This window comes from Medicago truncatula, chromosome 3 (assembly GCF_003473485.1).
Source record: "Medicago truncatula cultivar Jemalong A17 chromosome 3, MtrunA17r5.0-ANR, whole genome shotgun sequence".
NCBI lineage: Eukaryota > Viridiplantae > Streptophyta > Magnoliopsida > Fabales > Fabaceae > Medicago > Medicago truncatula.
This window is the reverse complement of record NC_053044.1, coordinates 41,975,430-41,992,495: the sequence shown is the minus strand read 5'-3', so window position 1 is coordinate 41,992,495 and position 17,066 is coordinate 41,975,430. Positions and strand designations below refer to the sequence as shown.

The 17,066-nt window shown below is 34.1% G+C and overlaps 3 protein-coding genes across 3 annotated transcripts; 1 reads left to right on the top strand and 2 right to left on the bottom strand.

Annotated features, from left to right (window-relative positions):
- LOC11438953 (alpha-ketoglutarate-dependent dioxygenase alkB) lies at positions 1-5,644 on the bottom strand. Its single transcript, XM_003601731.4, has 7 exons — positions 5,429-5,644; positions 5,186-5,337; positions 4,271-4,617; positions 3,472-3,610; positions 2,953-3,019; positions 2,707-2,828; positions 1-579 (listed from the first exon to the last, which is right to left on the bottom strand). Exons 1-7 carry the CDS (start codon positions 5,539-5,541, stop codon positions 440-442), a joined length of 1,080 nt encoding a protein of 359 aa, XP_003601779.1. The 5' UTR covers positions 5,542-5,644; the 3' UTR covers positions 1-439.
- Positions 5,645-5,762: 118 nt separating this feature from the next.
- LOC11438520 (uncharacterized) lies at positions 5,763-8,991 on the top strand. The gene is made up of 5 exons (XM_003601729.4): positions 5,763-6,039; positions 6,148-6,251; positions 6,393-6,506; positions 8,434-8,517; positions 8,709-8,991. Exons 1-5 carry the CDS (start codon positions 5,781-5,783, stop codon positions 8,763-8,765), a joined length of 618 nt encoding a protein of 205 aa, XP_003601777.1. The 5' UTR covers positions 5,763-5,780; the 3' UTR covers positions 8,766-8,991.
- Positions 8,992-11,145: 2,154 nt separating this feature from the next.
- On the bottom strand, positions 11,146-12,742 carry LOC11441060 (probable methyltransferase At1g27930). Its single transcript, XM_003601728.4, has one exon. It carries the CDS (start codon positions 12,456-12,458, stop codon positions 11,598-11,600), a length of 861 nt encoding a protein of 286 aa, XP_003601776.1. The 5' UTR covers positions 12,459-12,742; the 3' UTR covers positions 11,146-11,597.
- Positions 12,743-17,066: the final 4,324 nt, after the last annotated feature.

Genomic DNA, 17,066 nt, shown 5'->3' with positions numbered 1-17,066 from the left:
TTTATTTTGTCTATCCCATACGACAGACAAATTTATCAGAATTTCAAGCACTGTTTGTCTAAAATCACGAACTACTTGCCGACACGGCATAACATGTTACATGAGCAATGTGTGCGGATAAAGATTATGACTACTGCTAGTATTAATCTAGCCATCTGTCTGTATGCACATTTCTTGCTCAGCTCATGGCTACAGAGAAAGGTGCCATGCGTAAGCAAAGTTCTCACATTGTTGAGTCTTATTTTGGTATTCATGTTTTAGAGGAGATAGACATCATCTTCAAGATGTCAATAAGTTGTTACTTTGAATTGCTTATACAAATTGCAAACCCCGCCACAAAACAAACATAGCTATAAGCAGATGTTACCGTGAGGTGTGCTAGAAGAAAACAGAAATGATATATCTAACAAAATTTCACTTTGAAAGAGGAAAACACTACTCAAAAAACTTGTCTGATATTGATGTTGATTCTTGAAGTTTGAATATATTTTAGGAAACAAATATCATCTTCATGTGTCAACTGTGTCTCAAGATGGTCTATTTCAGCATTTTCTTTATCAGCAAAGATCCGAGGAACACCTGCAACATGTATAAGACCGATTTCCAATGTTAAAACAGAATTTTGAAGCTAAACAAATCAACATAAGACACTTTTTTTAAAGGCAAAAAGATTTATCGAACGACAATAACACAAAGCAGAGGCCATGCTAAGGTTGGGAAAAAAATGTTAACAAAAAATGCAAACACTGCATAGTGACATTGACAACAAGATCAACAGCAAAGGCAAGTGCATATCCTTGTAACTAAGATAAGAATGTTTCTGTGGAGCAACTATTTTCCAGCAGCCCTATACTTCAACCCAAGTTACTAGCAACTAGAAAGTCACCTCCTAATCTTTCCACACTCCCACTCTTAACAATACCCCATTAACATACACTAAAACCAATCCACACCATAACATTTTGATTGCAACACAATTCCTAGCAGCATTATAGCTCTGCAACAAATGGTGCCACTGACAAAAGAGGTAGTAACAATAGCATTCCAACTTTTCGCTTCCGAACCACGATTTTTCTGCAATAATAGCATTCATACATATTTATCTAGACACCAAAACAAGCATTCATACATATTTATCTATACATATCTTATCTTCAATAATCTTCCGGTCCAAGCCATCATTTGTGCCTGCTCCGTAATACTCTCAAACAAACAGTCAGACATTGGAAAACAGCCATATTGCTTTCCACATCGCCCAAACACACGCATATCATATTGTAAACTTGTAACAAATCAATCTTCAAATACTCTGCCACTACCAGTAACAATCAAACCACCAATGTGCTGAAAGTTTTCAATAGTTTCATTATGCAACAGAGTTACCATACAATCCACCTCAATAACTCATTCCATACCCTCGAAGAAACCGAACATTAAAAGAACAAGTGTTCCACGGCCCAAACTCACTGGCATACATCTGGTCCAATAATCCCCCTTCTTAAAAGATTTTATTTTGTTGGAATTTATCTTGAATCAACCTCCACACAAAGAAAGACACCTTCAATGGTATAGCCTTAAGCCATACTATTTGATAGGTATCTACTACAACCCTCCTGGTCTGTATGACCCACTTCCAGAACATTGTCCTAATACTGCATTTCATGCAACAGTTTTTCGTCCCACAAGTAAAGTCGTCTTCTCCAATTCCACTTACAGGCACCTTATTTTTATTGTTTTATATCTGCCACCATTGCTGCCTTGTCATTTGACAGAATAAACAGCAGACCAAAGTGATCTTTCAGCTTTTCCTCATGAAGAACACACCCTTTTATCCACGTTACTTCACATTTTTTCCCCAAGAAGAACACACCCTAACCTTCTCACCCAATATTGACCCCCCGCTGCCGTACTTATATTTCAATACCTCATACCATACCCACAATCACCCAATATTGACCCCCCACTGCCGTACTTATATTTCAATACCTCATACCATACCTACAATCACAACTATCTGTTTCTAACCTCCGTAACCACTTTCTTAAAAACTCAATCTTAAATTATATGTGAATTCCAATTGATAATCCTCATCCTGGTGACATAACTCAATTAATCATACAAGTCCCTATGATTTAACTAGATAGTATCCATGTAACAAATAGTTAAGTCATAGACATAGTTTTTTTGAACAAGCCAAAATGGAATTATATAACAAAGCAGTCCCTAGAGCACAAGGTGTGCCTTAGAGACTACTACAGGAACAAATCATAGACATAGTTATGGTTATTTCTTGAACAAAAAAAAAAAAAAAATCAAATGAAAAATAATATTTTGATTGATAAAAATTATTTGAACAGTACTAAAGAAATTAAGTATAAAATATAGAAATAAAAAACATTAAATATTTAATGATTATTAAGTAAAAAAAATTAATGAATATTATTTAGAAATATCCTATTATACTCAACGTTTAATTGGAGAAAGTATTGATAAAAATTAAGGTGAAACATCAAAGAGAAAAAATCTAGTTTCATCAAATAGTTTTTGGTATTAAAATGATTTGATTTAATATAAAATTCTAAATACACCATAACATGAAGGAGATATTACCATGGAATCAGAATGAGATTGTTTCGCTTAAGATTCAAATTCAATACATAGGAATGGATGTTTACAACGTATATCTTTCTAGGGTATAATATTTACCATGAAAGCATTCTCTTGCTTCTCCAGCCATGAGTACAACATCACCACTTCGAAGAAACATTGCAAGGGGAGCATCCTCTCTAGATTTTCCTCCCAGAAGAAAAATAGCTTTACAGCCCAAGCTGAGGCGATGAGGACAAGAAACGAATAAGGATTCATAATCCTAGTACATGTTAAATCTTTCACTCTATATGTTTGTATCTAGAAACCAAAAAACGAGATAGTCAAAAGATATAAGCATAATACCTTAAACTAACTATGGGCTTACTCCAATCTGCTTCCATATCATCAAGGTGGCCACCTAGTGTGTCCCCTGCAATAATATTAATATATACATCAAAGTGAGAGGTAAATCACTGAACTGTATGGTGTTGTGTGTTAAAAAATCCACTAATATGTACAGGTATTTTTTTACAGAAGGAGATATCGCTTGCTACTACTAGTGCTTGTTTGGATAACATACATGATTGGAGAACTTTTTTTACAAAATTGAGTACAATTTTTATGTTGATAGTGGGACACAAAGGCGTTAATACTACAAAAGTAATTATATCAACAGTCAAGCAAAATAGGTTCTTCAAAACTTGCTTTTAAAATCATTCTAAAAACACAATTCAATTTCTTTCAACATTAGTTTTACCAAAGTTTAAAACATCCGAAACCCTAACATGTATCGAAATTAAACTAAAAATGGAGTGAAAAGAGGACATGTAGAATAATCACACAACAAAATTCACACACACAAAAAAATATCTTTGAGCAAACCTGATGCAAAATAATTTACTATTGCAGCTTCAGGATGGAATTCAACACCAGCAGGCATTGCAGGTTTTGCCAATTGTTTGGCGAGCTCGCAGAGTGCTTCAGGGATTTTGTTATGTTGGAGTGACACATTATAGTTTCGCTGTACATAAACACAATCATTGAGAGATTTCCCAAAACCAACAACAAGCACATCAAGGTGATGCAACTTTAAATATCAATAACCATTCCCAAAAAAAATAAATTAATTTGACATCTTAGCAACAAAATTTAAGGCATACTAAAGCAATCTATAAATAACAATGCTGAATCATCTGCCTCAGAAATTTGTTGTTCAAGCAAGTGCTACAAGGATATTGAGATACTTGAATTGTGGTGCAAGTTTATAAAAGCAATTTTCTTGCATCTCAGTCACACCTAAAAGAGGGTTCCTCTCTAGCCAAAAAAGGATGTGTGCTAAGCAGTAGAATATTGTGAATCAAGTAACCAATTATTATTCTCCAAAGCAAAAATGTAATGGTATACATCAGTAGATATGATGAAATTCTTTCTTTTTTTGATCAACTAGCCTAGTGGCTAGAATTTCACCTTTGAGGTGAATAAGTGGGGAATCCTGCATATATAATGCAATGTCCCAACCAGCAGAGTTATGTTCACAGGGACTGATATACCAACCAAGCTATGCTCACAGGGACTCATATGATGCTATTCTATTGCAAACAAAATAAGGATATAATAATATAACTAAAAATTTAAATCCAAATGCAGCAGAAGAACATTTAACGGGTTAATCATAACTCACGTTAGACCAGTCAAACTGTAGACCTAGGGTGCTCCACCGTAACTTTCGCAGCAAAGAAGAACCAGAAACGGATCTGCATTTTCTCAAGGATGCTTCTTTTTCCGTGGTAAACTTCCATTTCTCACCGTCCCTACAACTCAAATCAGTATTGGGTTCATTCGAAGTAACTAGAGATTTCTCTTCAACCAAAACTTTCCCTTCGTTAGCCGCAACAAATAAATCTTGTATAGGGCCATATATAGCATTGTGATTTGTTCTGTTAGGTGGCTGCGGAAAATCAGTCAAACTCTCCTTAATCAAATCACATTGTTTCTCTATGCTTAATGCCCCAGGGATAAAATAAAAGCCTGCACAATAAGCATTGAGTTAGTGCATGTTTGGACTCACTTTTGGAAGAGCCAAAAATGATTCTAAAAACTTACAATTAATTTTGGCATGTATGGGGTTTTAATTAGAATTGATTATAATTTAAAGCTAATTTGCGGTATTTGCCTCCAAACATGATTTTTACACTCCAATTTCTTGTTCAACTTACTTTCGTATGAAACTATCCAAACATAAACCATTTCCCTCAAAGCAACGGTACTAGTACGCTACCGGATACGACTCCGGGTATGAGATACATCGTTTCAAAAAAATGAAGGTACCGTCGTACCGATAGGTAGATAAAATTTCACAATAAAAGTTTAAAAACTCAAAACGGAAAAATGAGAAAACAAAACAGAGAGTACAACCACAGGTGCGGGTACTTCACCTTTTTACAAGTACTAATGCTTTCTTAATTTAGTTTACTTATTTCAGTTAGTTAAAAATGTACTTGTGACTTGCAAGTTTCCGATCAGATTATCTATAATTAATTTCAAGCATGAATTTTGAACATGTAAACCACACATTGCAAAAGAAAGAGAGAATTACCAGGGCGATTTTGCAAATTGAACACTGGAGAACTGAACTTATCCTGAAGAACGATAACACCATTGGGAAGCTCACTGTTACGGTGATGACATTCGAGAATTGATCTGAAGTCAAGTACCTCCGTTAAGTCCACCGGTATGGGTTGTTTATTCCTGTGAGCAAACAAAATTGCAATTAGGAGCTGATACGAACAACAAAGTCAACCTTAACTACATTCAGAGGAAATTAAATAAAATATAATACTTTTTCTTCTTGGATGGAGCATTGTTATTATCGTAGTAGAGCTTGTAGTTCTTCTCTGCTCTTCTGAAAGCCGTTGGCTCCGAATCTTCCCGGTTATTCTCCGATCCGTACATCGGAAAATTAACCCGAACCGAAATTAGGGTTACAGACGCAAAGAAAAAAAAATAAAAATATATTTAAAATTGAAAAAAAAAATAATGATGAGTTGGAGTTCAAAAGCCAATAAAAGCCTTAGAACAATACTAAAAGGCAAGGGCATTAGTGACATTTCAATTTGTTCCTTATCGAAAAATCTGTGTTTTGAGAGAGTACAAACGGAAGAAGAGAAGAGAGAAAAAGACAGGAAAAAACAATGGCGTGCAGGAGCATGCTTCGTTCAGCCATGATTGTGGAACCATTGCAATTTCAATTCCAATTCCAATTCCAATTCAAACCCTTACTTTTTAATTTGAAACCGAATAAGAGAGGAGGATTTCGCTGCAGAACTATTAAGGCTCGTCCATTTCATCGTGGTAATGGAGTTCTCCGTTGCTCTCGTAACGATACACCGTCGTCGTCTTTTCATGACGATCAAGGTCCTCCTCAAGAAGCTGTGTTGAAGGCCATTTCAGGTAATTCCATATTCCCATTTGATTTGATTTAATTTAATTTAATTAATTTTAAAAAGAGCTTCAAATAAATGTTAATAATGTTGTGTTTGATTGGTTAATGGTTTGCAGAGGTATCTAAGACAGAAGGAAGGATTGGACAAACTACGAATATGGTTATTGGAGGAACTGTAACGGATGATTCTACTAATGAATGGGTTGCTTTGGACAAAAAGGTGTTCATTCATTATGTCTTTGTTTTGTTTTTTTAGCTTTATGTTTGTATATGCTTCTGTTTTTAACACTTGTGTCACACTTAACACATTTGTGTCTTTTTATCATCAAAATAAATAGTACCTGTGTTTTGTGTTACATAGGTGAATACATATCCAACTGTTAGGGGCTTCACTGCAATAGGAACTGGTGGGGATGACTTCGTGCAAGCTATGGTTGTTGCTGTTGAATCTGTAATCCAACAGCCAATTCCCCAGGTATGTTTTATATATCAGCACCATTTTTCTGAAGCATATCAATACTTTTTCAGAAATTTGGACCTATTTATTTGGGGCGGGGTTGTTGATTTATGTAGTAATGTTCTCTCTGCAACAACTTCTTTTTATACTAGAGAAATATGATTTGTATTATTTGTACTAATTACAATAAAACATGTAACATGTGCATACCAAATATTATTTTTATAAAGGTTTTGTTTACTTGTTGTCATTACTGTAAGGTTAATTTTGTGTCTAGTTTTTCTTCAATATTACATGTCGTATAACTTGGCTGCGTTTAGACATTGATGTGATGCTTATTGGTGGATAACATAGTTTGTTTGCTTGACTTGTTAAATAAAAATAACTATTTGCGATGAATATTGACAGTGTATGATATGTCTAATACTCTATTACATAATATATGTAACTAGTCAATGTCTTTACAGCTGACTTTAGAAGTCCAGTGTAGGCTGCAATTTGATCTGCGTAGTTTAGCTGCCGTGGTGGTTCTAAGATTGCATTTTTATCATTGTATTGTATCTGCTAAATATTTTTGGCTTATAACTTATAAGGTGGCTGAGTTGTTGCCAAGAATTGTATTAAATTATTAATACCAAACTACCAACTATGTCCAGCTACCGTCAGGTTTACATATTATCATTGAGGTTAAAAACATAGAATGTATCTCGGAAAAGAGCTATTGAATTAACAGTAGTCTAAATGGGACAATGGGGACTAGTAATCACGACTCAGGACCCTGCATTATGAAAGACGCTGATCATAGGATTTCACACTATGAAAGACTTTTAAGCAGCTACTCATGGTTACCAATATGAGCTGTAAATGGTTTCCAAAATCCCTTCTAGAAGTTGCTTATGAAAGTATATGCATATATTTTGTTTATTGTATCCATATTTAAGGGATGCGGCAAAGTCTGTGGATAATTTTGCAATGTCCCTATAAAAAGACTAGGGGAGGAGGTTTGGTTTGCCCGGATGACTGGTCCTTCCATAATGTACTCCTACCTACACGCACCGGCAACCGAAGTCGGACCGCCCTGGACTCTCCGAACAGTCTTTAGCCTTCTCCCATCCCCAAGTTAGACCTTTTAAGAGATGAGACATTGATCGCAGCAGCTAGTTGTACAGAAGACTCCTTAGTCGTCAGAAGAGTCCATGTCCCTCTAGCCAGTGGAGCTGGTTCTAACCTCATCTTTTGCTTCTCCAGTGCATCCAATCCGATGTCAGGCCAGTGTGCCTACTAATTCCGTGAAGTCCCTGAAAATTATATGGCTTATCTCTGTTACATGCATGCACTCCTGTACATGCCCGCATACGCATGCTCGTAGCCTCGTACACACATTGATAGGAAAAGAGACTTATTGATGTAAAGAATAAACTAGTAAGCCAACATCAGTCAAAAGTTAGTACTTAGAAGTGTTTGCTTGTTATTTGTGACAGGATTAAAATTTCTTGTTCTTAAAGTTTGGATGACAATTGATGATCTCTTGTCCCAAAATAAGAAAATTTTAGGCTAGCCTTTAATTGTATTTCAGTTTCCTTTGACTGAGTCCCATGTTTGGAATTTTGCACCGAATGACCAACAGGAATGTGCTTTTTACCTGCTTTGTGCAGAAGAGTACGTATCATGACAGTTGTCAAGGTGGTCAAACATTAAAATTCGTAACTTAGTCCTGGTGGGTGATGATAAAATTTAATTGCTCCGTAAAAGAACATGAACACAATAAGGATATGTAGAGTTGAAAATTTGATGTGTTTTGAAGTATAATTTTTACCATGCACTGTGATTTGTTATAGGAAAAGTGTGAAATATTACATGAACAGTTCTCATTAATATGTTACATCTACGCGTACATTTGGTGGTTGATGTTCATCTTTCAATAATGTTAACATATTGCTTACAGGGGAGTGTGAAGCACAAGGTATCAGCAAGGGGTAAATATGTGTCTGTAAACATTGGGCCAGTCCAAGTTGTTTCCAGCGAACAGGTATTTCTGCCTTGTTCGATTTTTGTCTTTTCCTCTCTCTAAATATCCTCTTCTACGTTTTCTGTTTTTTCTAATCATGGATTTATTCTTAAAATGAACATGAAATTATGAATGTTATATAGTGTAAATTGTGTCTATGCAAATGATCCTGGGTGAATGTACCTTGATATTGAATTTCGTTGTATTTTCAGGTCCAAGCTGTATATAATGCTATGAGGAGGGATGACAGGATGAAATACTTTTTATAGTATGTTAGATTGTGTATAGGATGTGGTGTTTCCAATTGATATATTGACATGCCTGCTTTCTAGTGGTTAGGCTGATTTTGTTCTTTGATTAATCCACGATATCGTTATAATTCAGTGCAAATTGGATCTCTTCTGTATTTTATGAAGATGTAACTTAACTTAGTATGACTTGTTTCCAATAATTATTTTATGATTATAGACATTATTATTTTATAGTGCATGTAAATGTAATTGAAAATCCATGAATCACTGAGCCGTAGATATCCTGTTTCATTCTCTTAATTGCAGATTGGTTTGTTTTTTCTTTGACACAACAGATTGGGTTTAAGTGAAAAATCCACTCATTAATGTCGTTGTTGAATGTACCAAACAATAGGAAAAAGACTGATACACGCTACCTTGATCCCTTATGTAGACGTTAGCAGTGTGCATGACACACTTACTTTTCTTCACTAAGTAATAAAGGGTAGGCTTAATTATACTTTTGGTCCGTGCATTTTGACCAACTTACGAAATTAGTCCGATCTCTTTTAAATCGAATAAAATCGTCCCTAAACTATATGTTTTTTGCAGTTTTAGTCCTATCTCCCTATTTCCAACTCCAGAAACGCACATAAATTACAGTTTTAGTCCAACCACATATGTTCAACCATGAAATAAACAAGGAATAAATAATGTGGGTACAAGAAATTTACTTTGTTCAGCACACAAGCCAAGAAAAATCCTAATTTCTAAGACATGTTTCATGTATGTAACATGTCTCGGAAATTAGGTTAGTGTGCTGAATAAAGTAGATTTCTTGTACCCACATGTTTTATTCTTTGTTTATTTCATGGTTGAACTAAAACTGTCATTTATGTGCGTTTTTGGAGTTGGAAATAGGGAGATAGGACTGAAACTGCAAAAAACATATAGTTTAAGGACGATTTTGTTCGATTTAAAAAAGATAGGACCATTTTCCTGAGTTGGTCAAAATGGTAGGACCAAAAGTGTAATTAAGCCTAAAGGGTATTTTTTTTTTTTTTTTTGCGGAAATAGAGGATAATGTTTTAAACCATAGTTATGTTTTATATATTTATATTGAAAAAAATATGATATTCTCTTGTTTTGGTGATCTATCTTTTCTGTTGACGACACGAAAAATGAAGGGCATTAAGAAAATCCTGAGGTGAAGGGTGTGTTCCAACTTTTAGTTGAAACATCTTACTTTACTCTTCTGCTACGATTGGCATCTTCAACCAGCAACATTTGTTTGATTAGTAGTACTCTTTTTTTCTAGTTTTTTCTATGTTTTTTTGAAGGAACTAAATTGTAACAATTAAAGAGCTCAAAAAAAGCATAAAGGGATTAAAACGGCACATAACTCAAACTAAAACATCAAAATTGTAATTAAATTGTTCTTCTTGTTGAAGTTGTCTTATTGAAGCTTTCGAAGAGACTTCCATCCCGTCTTCCAAATAAATATCCCTGTCCCCTACCAATCCTCTATTATTCACTTCATGATGACTCAAGCTAGTCTAACGTCGTTCTTCTAATCACCTCAAATCAAGAACCTTCTTTCAAACCTTGGATCCTCACCGACTCGTCCGACGGCTTGTAACAGCTATCCGAGCTCGGCATTAAGGGACATAGTCTGCGCATTTCCCATTACTACACAAGGACTCTTTTTCGAAGTCTATATAAACAACTCTTCAGGATCTCACAATATATGTCTTGTTTCTAACTTCTCTCGTCCACCTCAAACTTATATTGACTTATACATCTCGGAGTGTTTACACGTACACCTCATCTCCCCCCAACCCTTCATCATCATCTCCACCTACAATTTCGGCTTCAATCTCCATACATGAAACATACCTTCCATTGATCCACCACCCATGCCAGTTCCTTTATTTTCTTTCGGTAAAGTATAAATTTTGTTCATAACAAATATCACATTTAAAATTGAAAATGACATCCGTTTTGAAACAAAATGATTTTGTTAAAGTGACATTTATTTTGAAACGATGAAAAAATTTCACAATATCTTAATTTAAATAAAATAAAATTGAATAATCTAAATTTTTTTAGAAATTAATTTCAAATGAGGTTAAAAAAATAAAATCACTGTTGCTCTTTCTCTTTTGTTTTAATAATTGAACGGAAAAAACCATGTATTGTTGTACGAGGTAGATTACATCATGGCCATATATGGTCCACAAAAGATTATTTTAAATGACTTATAATTGAAAGTTTTATTAGTCTTTTTATAAATTTGTTACATTTATTAAATAATCCCTTAGTTGAAGATAAACTTAAAATAAACCTAAAAAAATAATTTATTATAATGTGCCACTAGTACGCTAACAAAGTACCAAACAGACACTAACAAAGTGATACCTAATTGAAAATATATGTTTACCCAAAAAATAGAGTGAGTGTTAATTTGTACTACATACCTTTACCAAAAAAAAATAAAAAAATTGTACTACATACCTTTCTTAGTTTCCCAGCAACATCGAAACCTTAAATAGAAAAGGAAAATAGATTATTCGCATGTGCCCATTCCTGTCGGTAAAAGGAAGGTGCAGTGACATGTCACCATCTACAATCCTCCATAAGTCGGTGATTCCCTTTGTCGCCAAATTTTGGAATAACGTAATAATACACAAGTTAACATACTATAGTATTGTAATGATACAAAAAATGTAACGTTCTTATGGAATATCAACCAATAAAGAAATATAACGTAACTCTGTTACACATGTTACTCTGTTCCTATCCGTGGCATTATGTGTGAAACAAAAAACAACAAAAAAATAATGATGAACAGTGACAACGATCACAACAAGTTTAACAGAAACGAGGAGAATCAGTGCCATTAAACGGTGCTATCTGAAAATGCCAAAGCCTTCCAACACCTTTAACCAAATTCTTCTTACAAAGAAACTCATCAGCATAAAGTTTCTCAACCCTACGATCCACATCATGCAAAAACACATGCGTCACACCAGATCCCTTCCTATTCCTCGCCATAACAGCAGCTGAAAACACCGCCGCCATTCTCCCCGGCGCCTCCGCGAAATACCCTTTCGGCGCATCGATCATAATAAGATCCCACTCCGTATCGTAAACCTCATCGGGTAAATTCTCAAGCGCAAGCTTGCATGCTTTGTTTCCACGTAGAAAAGCTTTAGAAGGTGAACACATAGGTTCCTTGCGGTAGGAGGAGATGAGTTTGCTGGCTTCACGAAGCTGGGTTCGATAACGAACGGTATGGGCTCGAAGGCCCGGTGCATCTTTAAGAACGGTTTGAACCCATTTAGGATCTTCTTCAAGGAATAATGTGTTGCCACCTGGGTTAAACGAAGCCCACATGAGAGAATCATGGCCAAGTCCGAAGACAAGAAAGTTGCATGGTCGATCGTAGGTTTTTAAGACATCGAAACTGATCTTGATCTCTGAGACCGATTGTTGAGGAACAACACGTGATGTGGCGTAGTGAAGAATGGCTCTTAGTTGGATCGGTGAGGGATTGTTGTCCTCGTTTGATCGGGCTCGGATCGAGGAGGAGATTGGACAATGTAGTGATGAGGATGTACCGAAGGTTGTGATCGCTGTGGCTATGAACAATGCAGCTACTATTAATCCAATTGTTGTTAATCCTATGAATAGTTTTCTTTGTTGGAGAGGATAATAATAACGGTTCTTCATTTTTTTTTTGTTTGTTAATGTAATGTGGTTGTGTTGTTGTGTTTGTGTGGCATGTTATGATATTTTTTGGGTTGGTATAGGGACTGGGGAATTTACTTGTTAGCTTGAAAGGTAAGGGAAGGGGATGAAGGTGGTTTGATTTTGTCAAATGATGGATATGGGAATAAGAGAAATTGGCAGGGCAACGAGTGAGAGTGAGAAGGTTCAATGACAATGACAATGACAAAGTGAGGATGCAATGTGAGAGATTATTTTTTAAGCAATTGGTTTTAAGGGAATTTTGGAGTTGAATATCCAAATTGATGGGGTCGGGTGGGGATGGATGGGGATTAGGGTGAGAATTGGCAAGGTCGGACCTTTTAAAATTGATATGAAGTCTATCTCAAACTTATTTTTTATGCTTGACTCTAACATTTTGAAAACTAATATGGTCGGTTAATTTATTTAAACATTTATTTCATATGAATATCTTAAAATAAAGTATATGATTTATGTTTAAATTGATTAATGAACTTAATGAACTTAAACTCTTTTTTCATATTTGACATAGTTTTTTTAGATAATTTGACTATATTATGTCATATATCAGTTTTATATTATAATAATACATTTACTATATGAACAATTAATGTATACTAATAAGCTTGCATTACTAAAATGATTAGCAAATTTATAATTAAATTCAAAGTATAGAATAGAATATAATAGTATTAATAATAATTAAATAATAGGCTAAAATTCATTTTTTACACTCCAATTTTAAAAAAATAACGATTTTGGTCCCCTATTTAAAAAAAAATCACTTTTAGCACCATATCTTTCAACCCCTTACAAAATTGGGACCTTCTCAAATTTTGATTTCGCCAAAGATTATGTGGCACATTTTTTAAAAAATAAATTGAAAAATGCTAACGTGAGTTAACTCATGTCGAAAAATGTCGAACGTAAATTAACTCAAGCTGAATTAAATTAATGAACAGTTTTCAAACTTTAAAACATTAAACTTATGAGTCACCTCTTTTTTTTTTTAATATTTAAACTATTCTTTTTTAATGTGCGGCTAAACTACTCATATGCTTGATGGAAGTTTTACTTTGTACCCCTACCATCATGCCTTATCCCTACATTTTAAGTTAACTGTCTATTTTACTCTCGCATACTCCAGAATCATTTTCGTGATTTCACTTTTCTCTTTATTTTTTTTGGAAAACTTATAAAAACCTACCTCGTTAGATTTTCTTTCCGGAAAACTTTGCCAAACATATATGGTTTGTTAAATGCTTCATGTTTGTTAAACCTTGACAAACGTTATTCAACAAAACAAAAAAAAACATTGAATACCACCACCTTCTTATTATTAAATTTGGCATAGGAGTGTTGCTTGTTAACTTGTTATAGAATTACAACGCTCCATCAATTGAAACGATTTTGTTGGTAAATGTTTTCTCTTTGATTTATAATTATATTTCGGGGAACATTAACTACAATAGTCAGTGCAGTGGGGGGTTCTGGAAAACATGATGTTCGGGGGAACAAATAATTTTTTTAGAAAGGGTTAAAATTGGTATTTTTTAATGATTTGTAGGGGTAAGGGTATATATGTTGGGGGTACAGGGGAAATTTTCCATGCTTGATCTGTATGAAGGCCCAATGCTTGAGAATGAGCATAGTTTGGCTAACCGATAATCAACACAAGGGCTTTACTTTTCCCACCCTATCTACTTCTCACACGCCCTATAATTTTTACAAAAATGTCAATGGGATTTCGGATTCTAAAATCCGAACACATCCAAACTAAGTTTGGATTTTATAATCCAAAATATGCTTACGTATAATCAGAAATCAGAATCTCTGTCATTTCAGTAGTTTTGAATTTTGTTCTAAGGGTGTCTTGATCCTTGATTTATTTTTCTGATTTTTTGGGAAAGTTTCAGAGCAATCTGACTAAATAGCCTGAAAACTGAATTTTTATTCAATTTCGCATATAGAATAAAATCTTCTTAGTTAGTCATGAGTTTTGTAAAAATATTGTTGTCCCTTTTTATCTCAAGATATTGTTGTCCCTTTAGTTAGTCTAAGAGTTTTGCAAATGTGACACATTTGCTTTTTTGTCTCAAAATGATTGTCACTTCAGAATATCGATAACATACTTATTATTTTTCATTAATATGCTCTTATTTGCTGAATTTCGCTTCACCTTACTTAGTTATTTATTTTTTTTGAGAAAAATAAACGATATTCAATTCATTCAAATTGATAGAGTACATCGATACAATACAAACCCAAATTTTTTAAAAACAAAAAGGATGAATCTGTGAAGAAACTCAAAGCATCCATGTTAATAACATAAAACGGCAAAGTACATATGCCTACAAATATGACTAATATGATTATATTCATGTCTCCGGATCTGCAACGTTGACGACGTCAAAGTCATTGTCATTGATCGGATCTGTGTTGAGAGAAAATCCTTATTTAATATTTTAAAGATTACAAACATATTATATTTAATCTTGTTATCTACTAATTCGTTTTGTGAGAATTTGTTTCATGAGAATGAACTGAGAACGTTCTGACAAATACAATGAAAATGGAACAGTACATCAAAAGTGAACAAGTCTCCACATCAAGAAAGCATGGCAGATTATTATTTGAAATGATGTCTATTGGGCCATAGGAAAAGCTTTAAGCCCATTTGAAAAAGAAAGCCCATCAAATGAATAAGATCACATGGCATTTTAAGCATGACATCACTAAAGCAAAAGGACATGACATCATCAACATTGGGCAACAAGTTAAACAACTCATTACAGCTGGTTCTCTCACGCGCAAGCAAGCAACAGTGCTTTCAAAGTCAGACAATTCAGAAAGAACATTCTGAGAACGGTCTGGCTATTTTAAAGAAGAAAAAAAGAAATCAATTGAGACTTTGGACAACTATAAAAAACGTGTCCAACAACTCTATTTTCTCCCTTGATCACCAAGACACTCCTCGCCTATAAATACAAGGGCCTTTGAAGATTATAAGCAAGAGTTTTGCAAGCTAATATCTCTCTAAGTGAAAATCATCACTACAAACAAAGCTCTTCGCAATCTTCTCTTTCGAATTTGCTATTGTAAAACTAAAACAAAGTATTGAGTATTTATTTGATCCAAACAAATCTCATCATACAAAGTGTGTTGTAATTCTCAAAGTCTATTGGGCTTAATCGTTTTGAGATAGAAAATTCCAACCTTTCTTTTGCTAGTGTGCAAAGAATTGTAGAAGCCTACTGAGGTTGATAATACAAGTGTAACAGACTCATCTGGTGTGATCAAGATCTTATAGTGCTAGTCAGAAATTTCTGTTAGCAAGACAACTATAGTGGATAATCTCACACGAGGTGTGGGCACTGGAAGTAGCCGGGTTTGGTGAACTATGATAACTCTCCTGTATTATTCCTCTCTCTCTCTCTCTCTCTCTCTCTCTCTCTCTATATATATATATATATATATATATATATTTAAAGTTACACAACACACACACGTTATTACATTTATATTAATCTCCAGAACATTTTTGTCCAAAATAAAACAATTGCTTAAATAATTGACTAAAAATTAAAATCAATATATATTATTGTTTTATCATTATGTCTTATATTAATCATTCTCCAGAACATTCTAGTCCTTGTTAAAATAATCTTTTATTTTAACTTAACATTATTTTTCTTATTCTGCTTATAATCATTCTTCAGAACGTTCTGTTTTAAATCAATTAATTCTTATATACTTTAATCTTGTTAAACTAACATACACCAAGAACATTCTTGAGTATATAAATCTAAACTTAACTTTCAGGAATAATTTTTAAAAGGGTCACAATTCAAACCCCCCCTTTCTTGTGACGTTTATTGCTACTTCAATCTGCACTTGTTCAAAGCTAATCTTTCAACCTGGATCTAATAAACACCATGTAATAGCCCGATTTTTAGTTAGATTTATTTTAATTACTTTTATTACGCGTTTATATGTGCTTGTGTGCGATTATTCATCATTGGGTGCATTTTCATGGGTTTTCGTGTTAGAAGGGTATTTTAGTCATTTTGGACTTAAGGGTATTTTGGTCATTTTGTGAGAACGGGTAAAATTATAATTTTGGTGGGAATTACTTTTAGTGAGTAGTGAGAATAGTTATTTTACTAAGTTACTAGAGTAAAACTAAGATTTTACCGTTTAGTGATCGTTAATGACGTTTTACAGTTACTTGACCGTTATTAGTGAATTACCGGTTAGAGTGTAGAAACATTTTTTGTTTGAATAGAAATGGGTTAAGTCCATTAAGTGGAGGATTAGGCCCAATAAGGAGACTTAGTATAAAAACCTACTCTTATGAGAATTTCCTCACACTTTCCTTCATAAGATATTTTGAGAGTGAATAGAGAGAGAAAGTGGGAGCAAGAGGAGAAAAGGGTAGAGAGAAGAGGACTTGAAGAATCAAGGGTTGGGAGAAGAGCTAGGAGCAAAATTGAAGCTTAAGCTAGGGAGATTAACCTACTAAGGTAAGGGGGTTAGAATTCATCATAATCACTTTTGTAATTTTCAACTATTTGTATGAAAAGTGCTTAA

Bases quoted from the DNA above. Each gene is read 5' to 3' on its own strand.
- LOC11438953 (XM_003601731.4), bottom strand. From the start codon at position 5,541: ATGTACGGATCGGAGAATAACCGGGAAGATTCGGAGCCAACGGCTTTC. The intron at 2,829-2,952 runs GTATTATGCTTA...TCATCGCCTCAG, and splicing joins AAGCCCATAGTTAGTTTAAG to CTTGGGCTGTAAAGCTATTT. The intron at 580-2,706 runs GTAAATATTATA...TACATGTTGCAG, and splicing joins AGCAAGAGAATGCTTTCATG to GTGTTCCTCGGATCTTTGCT.
- LOC11438520 (XM_003601729.4), top strand. From the start codon at position 5,781: ATGGCGTGCAGGAGCATGCTTCGTTCAGCCATGATTGTGGAACCATTG. The intron at 6,507-8,433 runs GTATGTTTTATA...TATTGCTTACAG, and splicing joins TCCAACAGCCAATTCCCCAG to GGGAGTGTGAAGCACAAGGT. The intron at 8,518-8,708 runs GTATTTCTGCCT...TTGTATTTTCAG, and splicing joins AAGTTGTTTCCAGCGAACAG to GTCCAAGCTGTATATAATGC.
- LOC11441060 (XM_003601728.4), bottom strand. From the start codon at position 12,458: ATGAAGAACCGTTATTATTATCCTCTCCAACAAAGAAAACTATTCATA.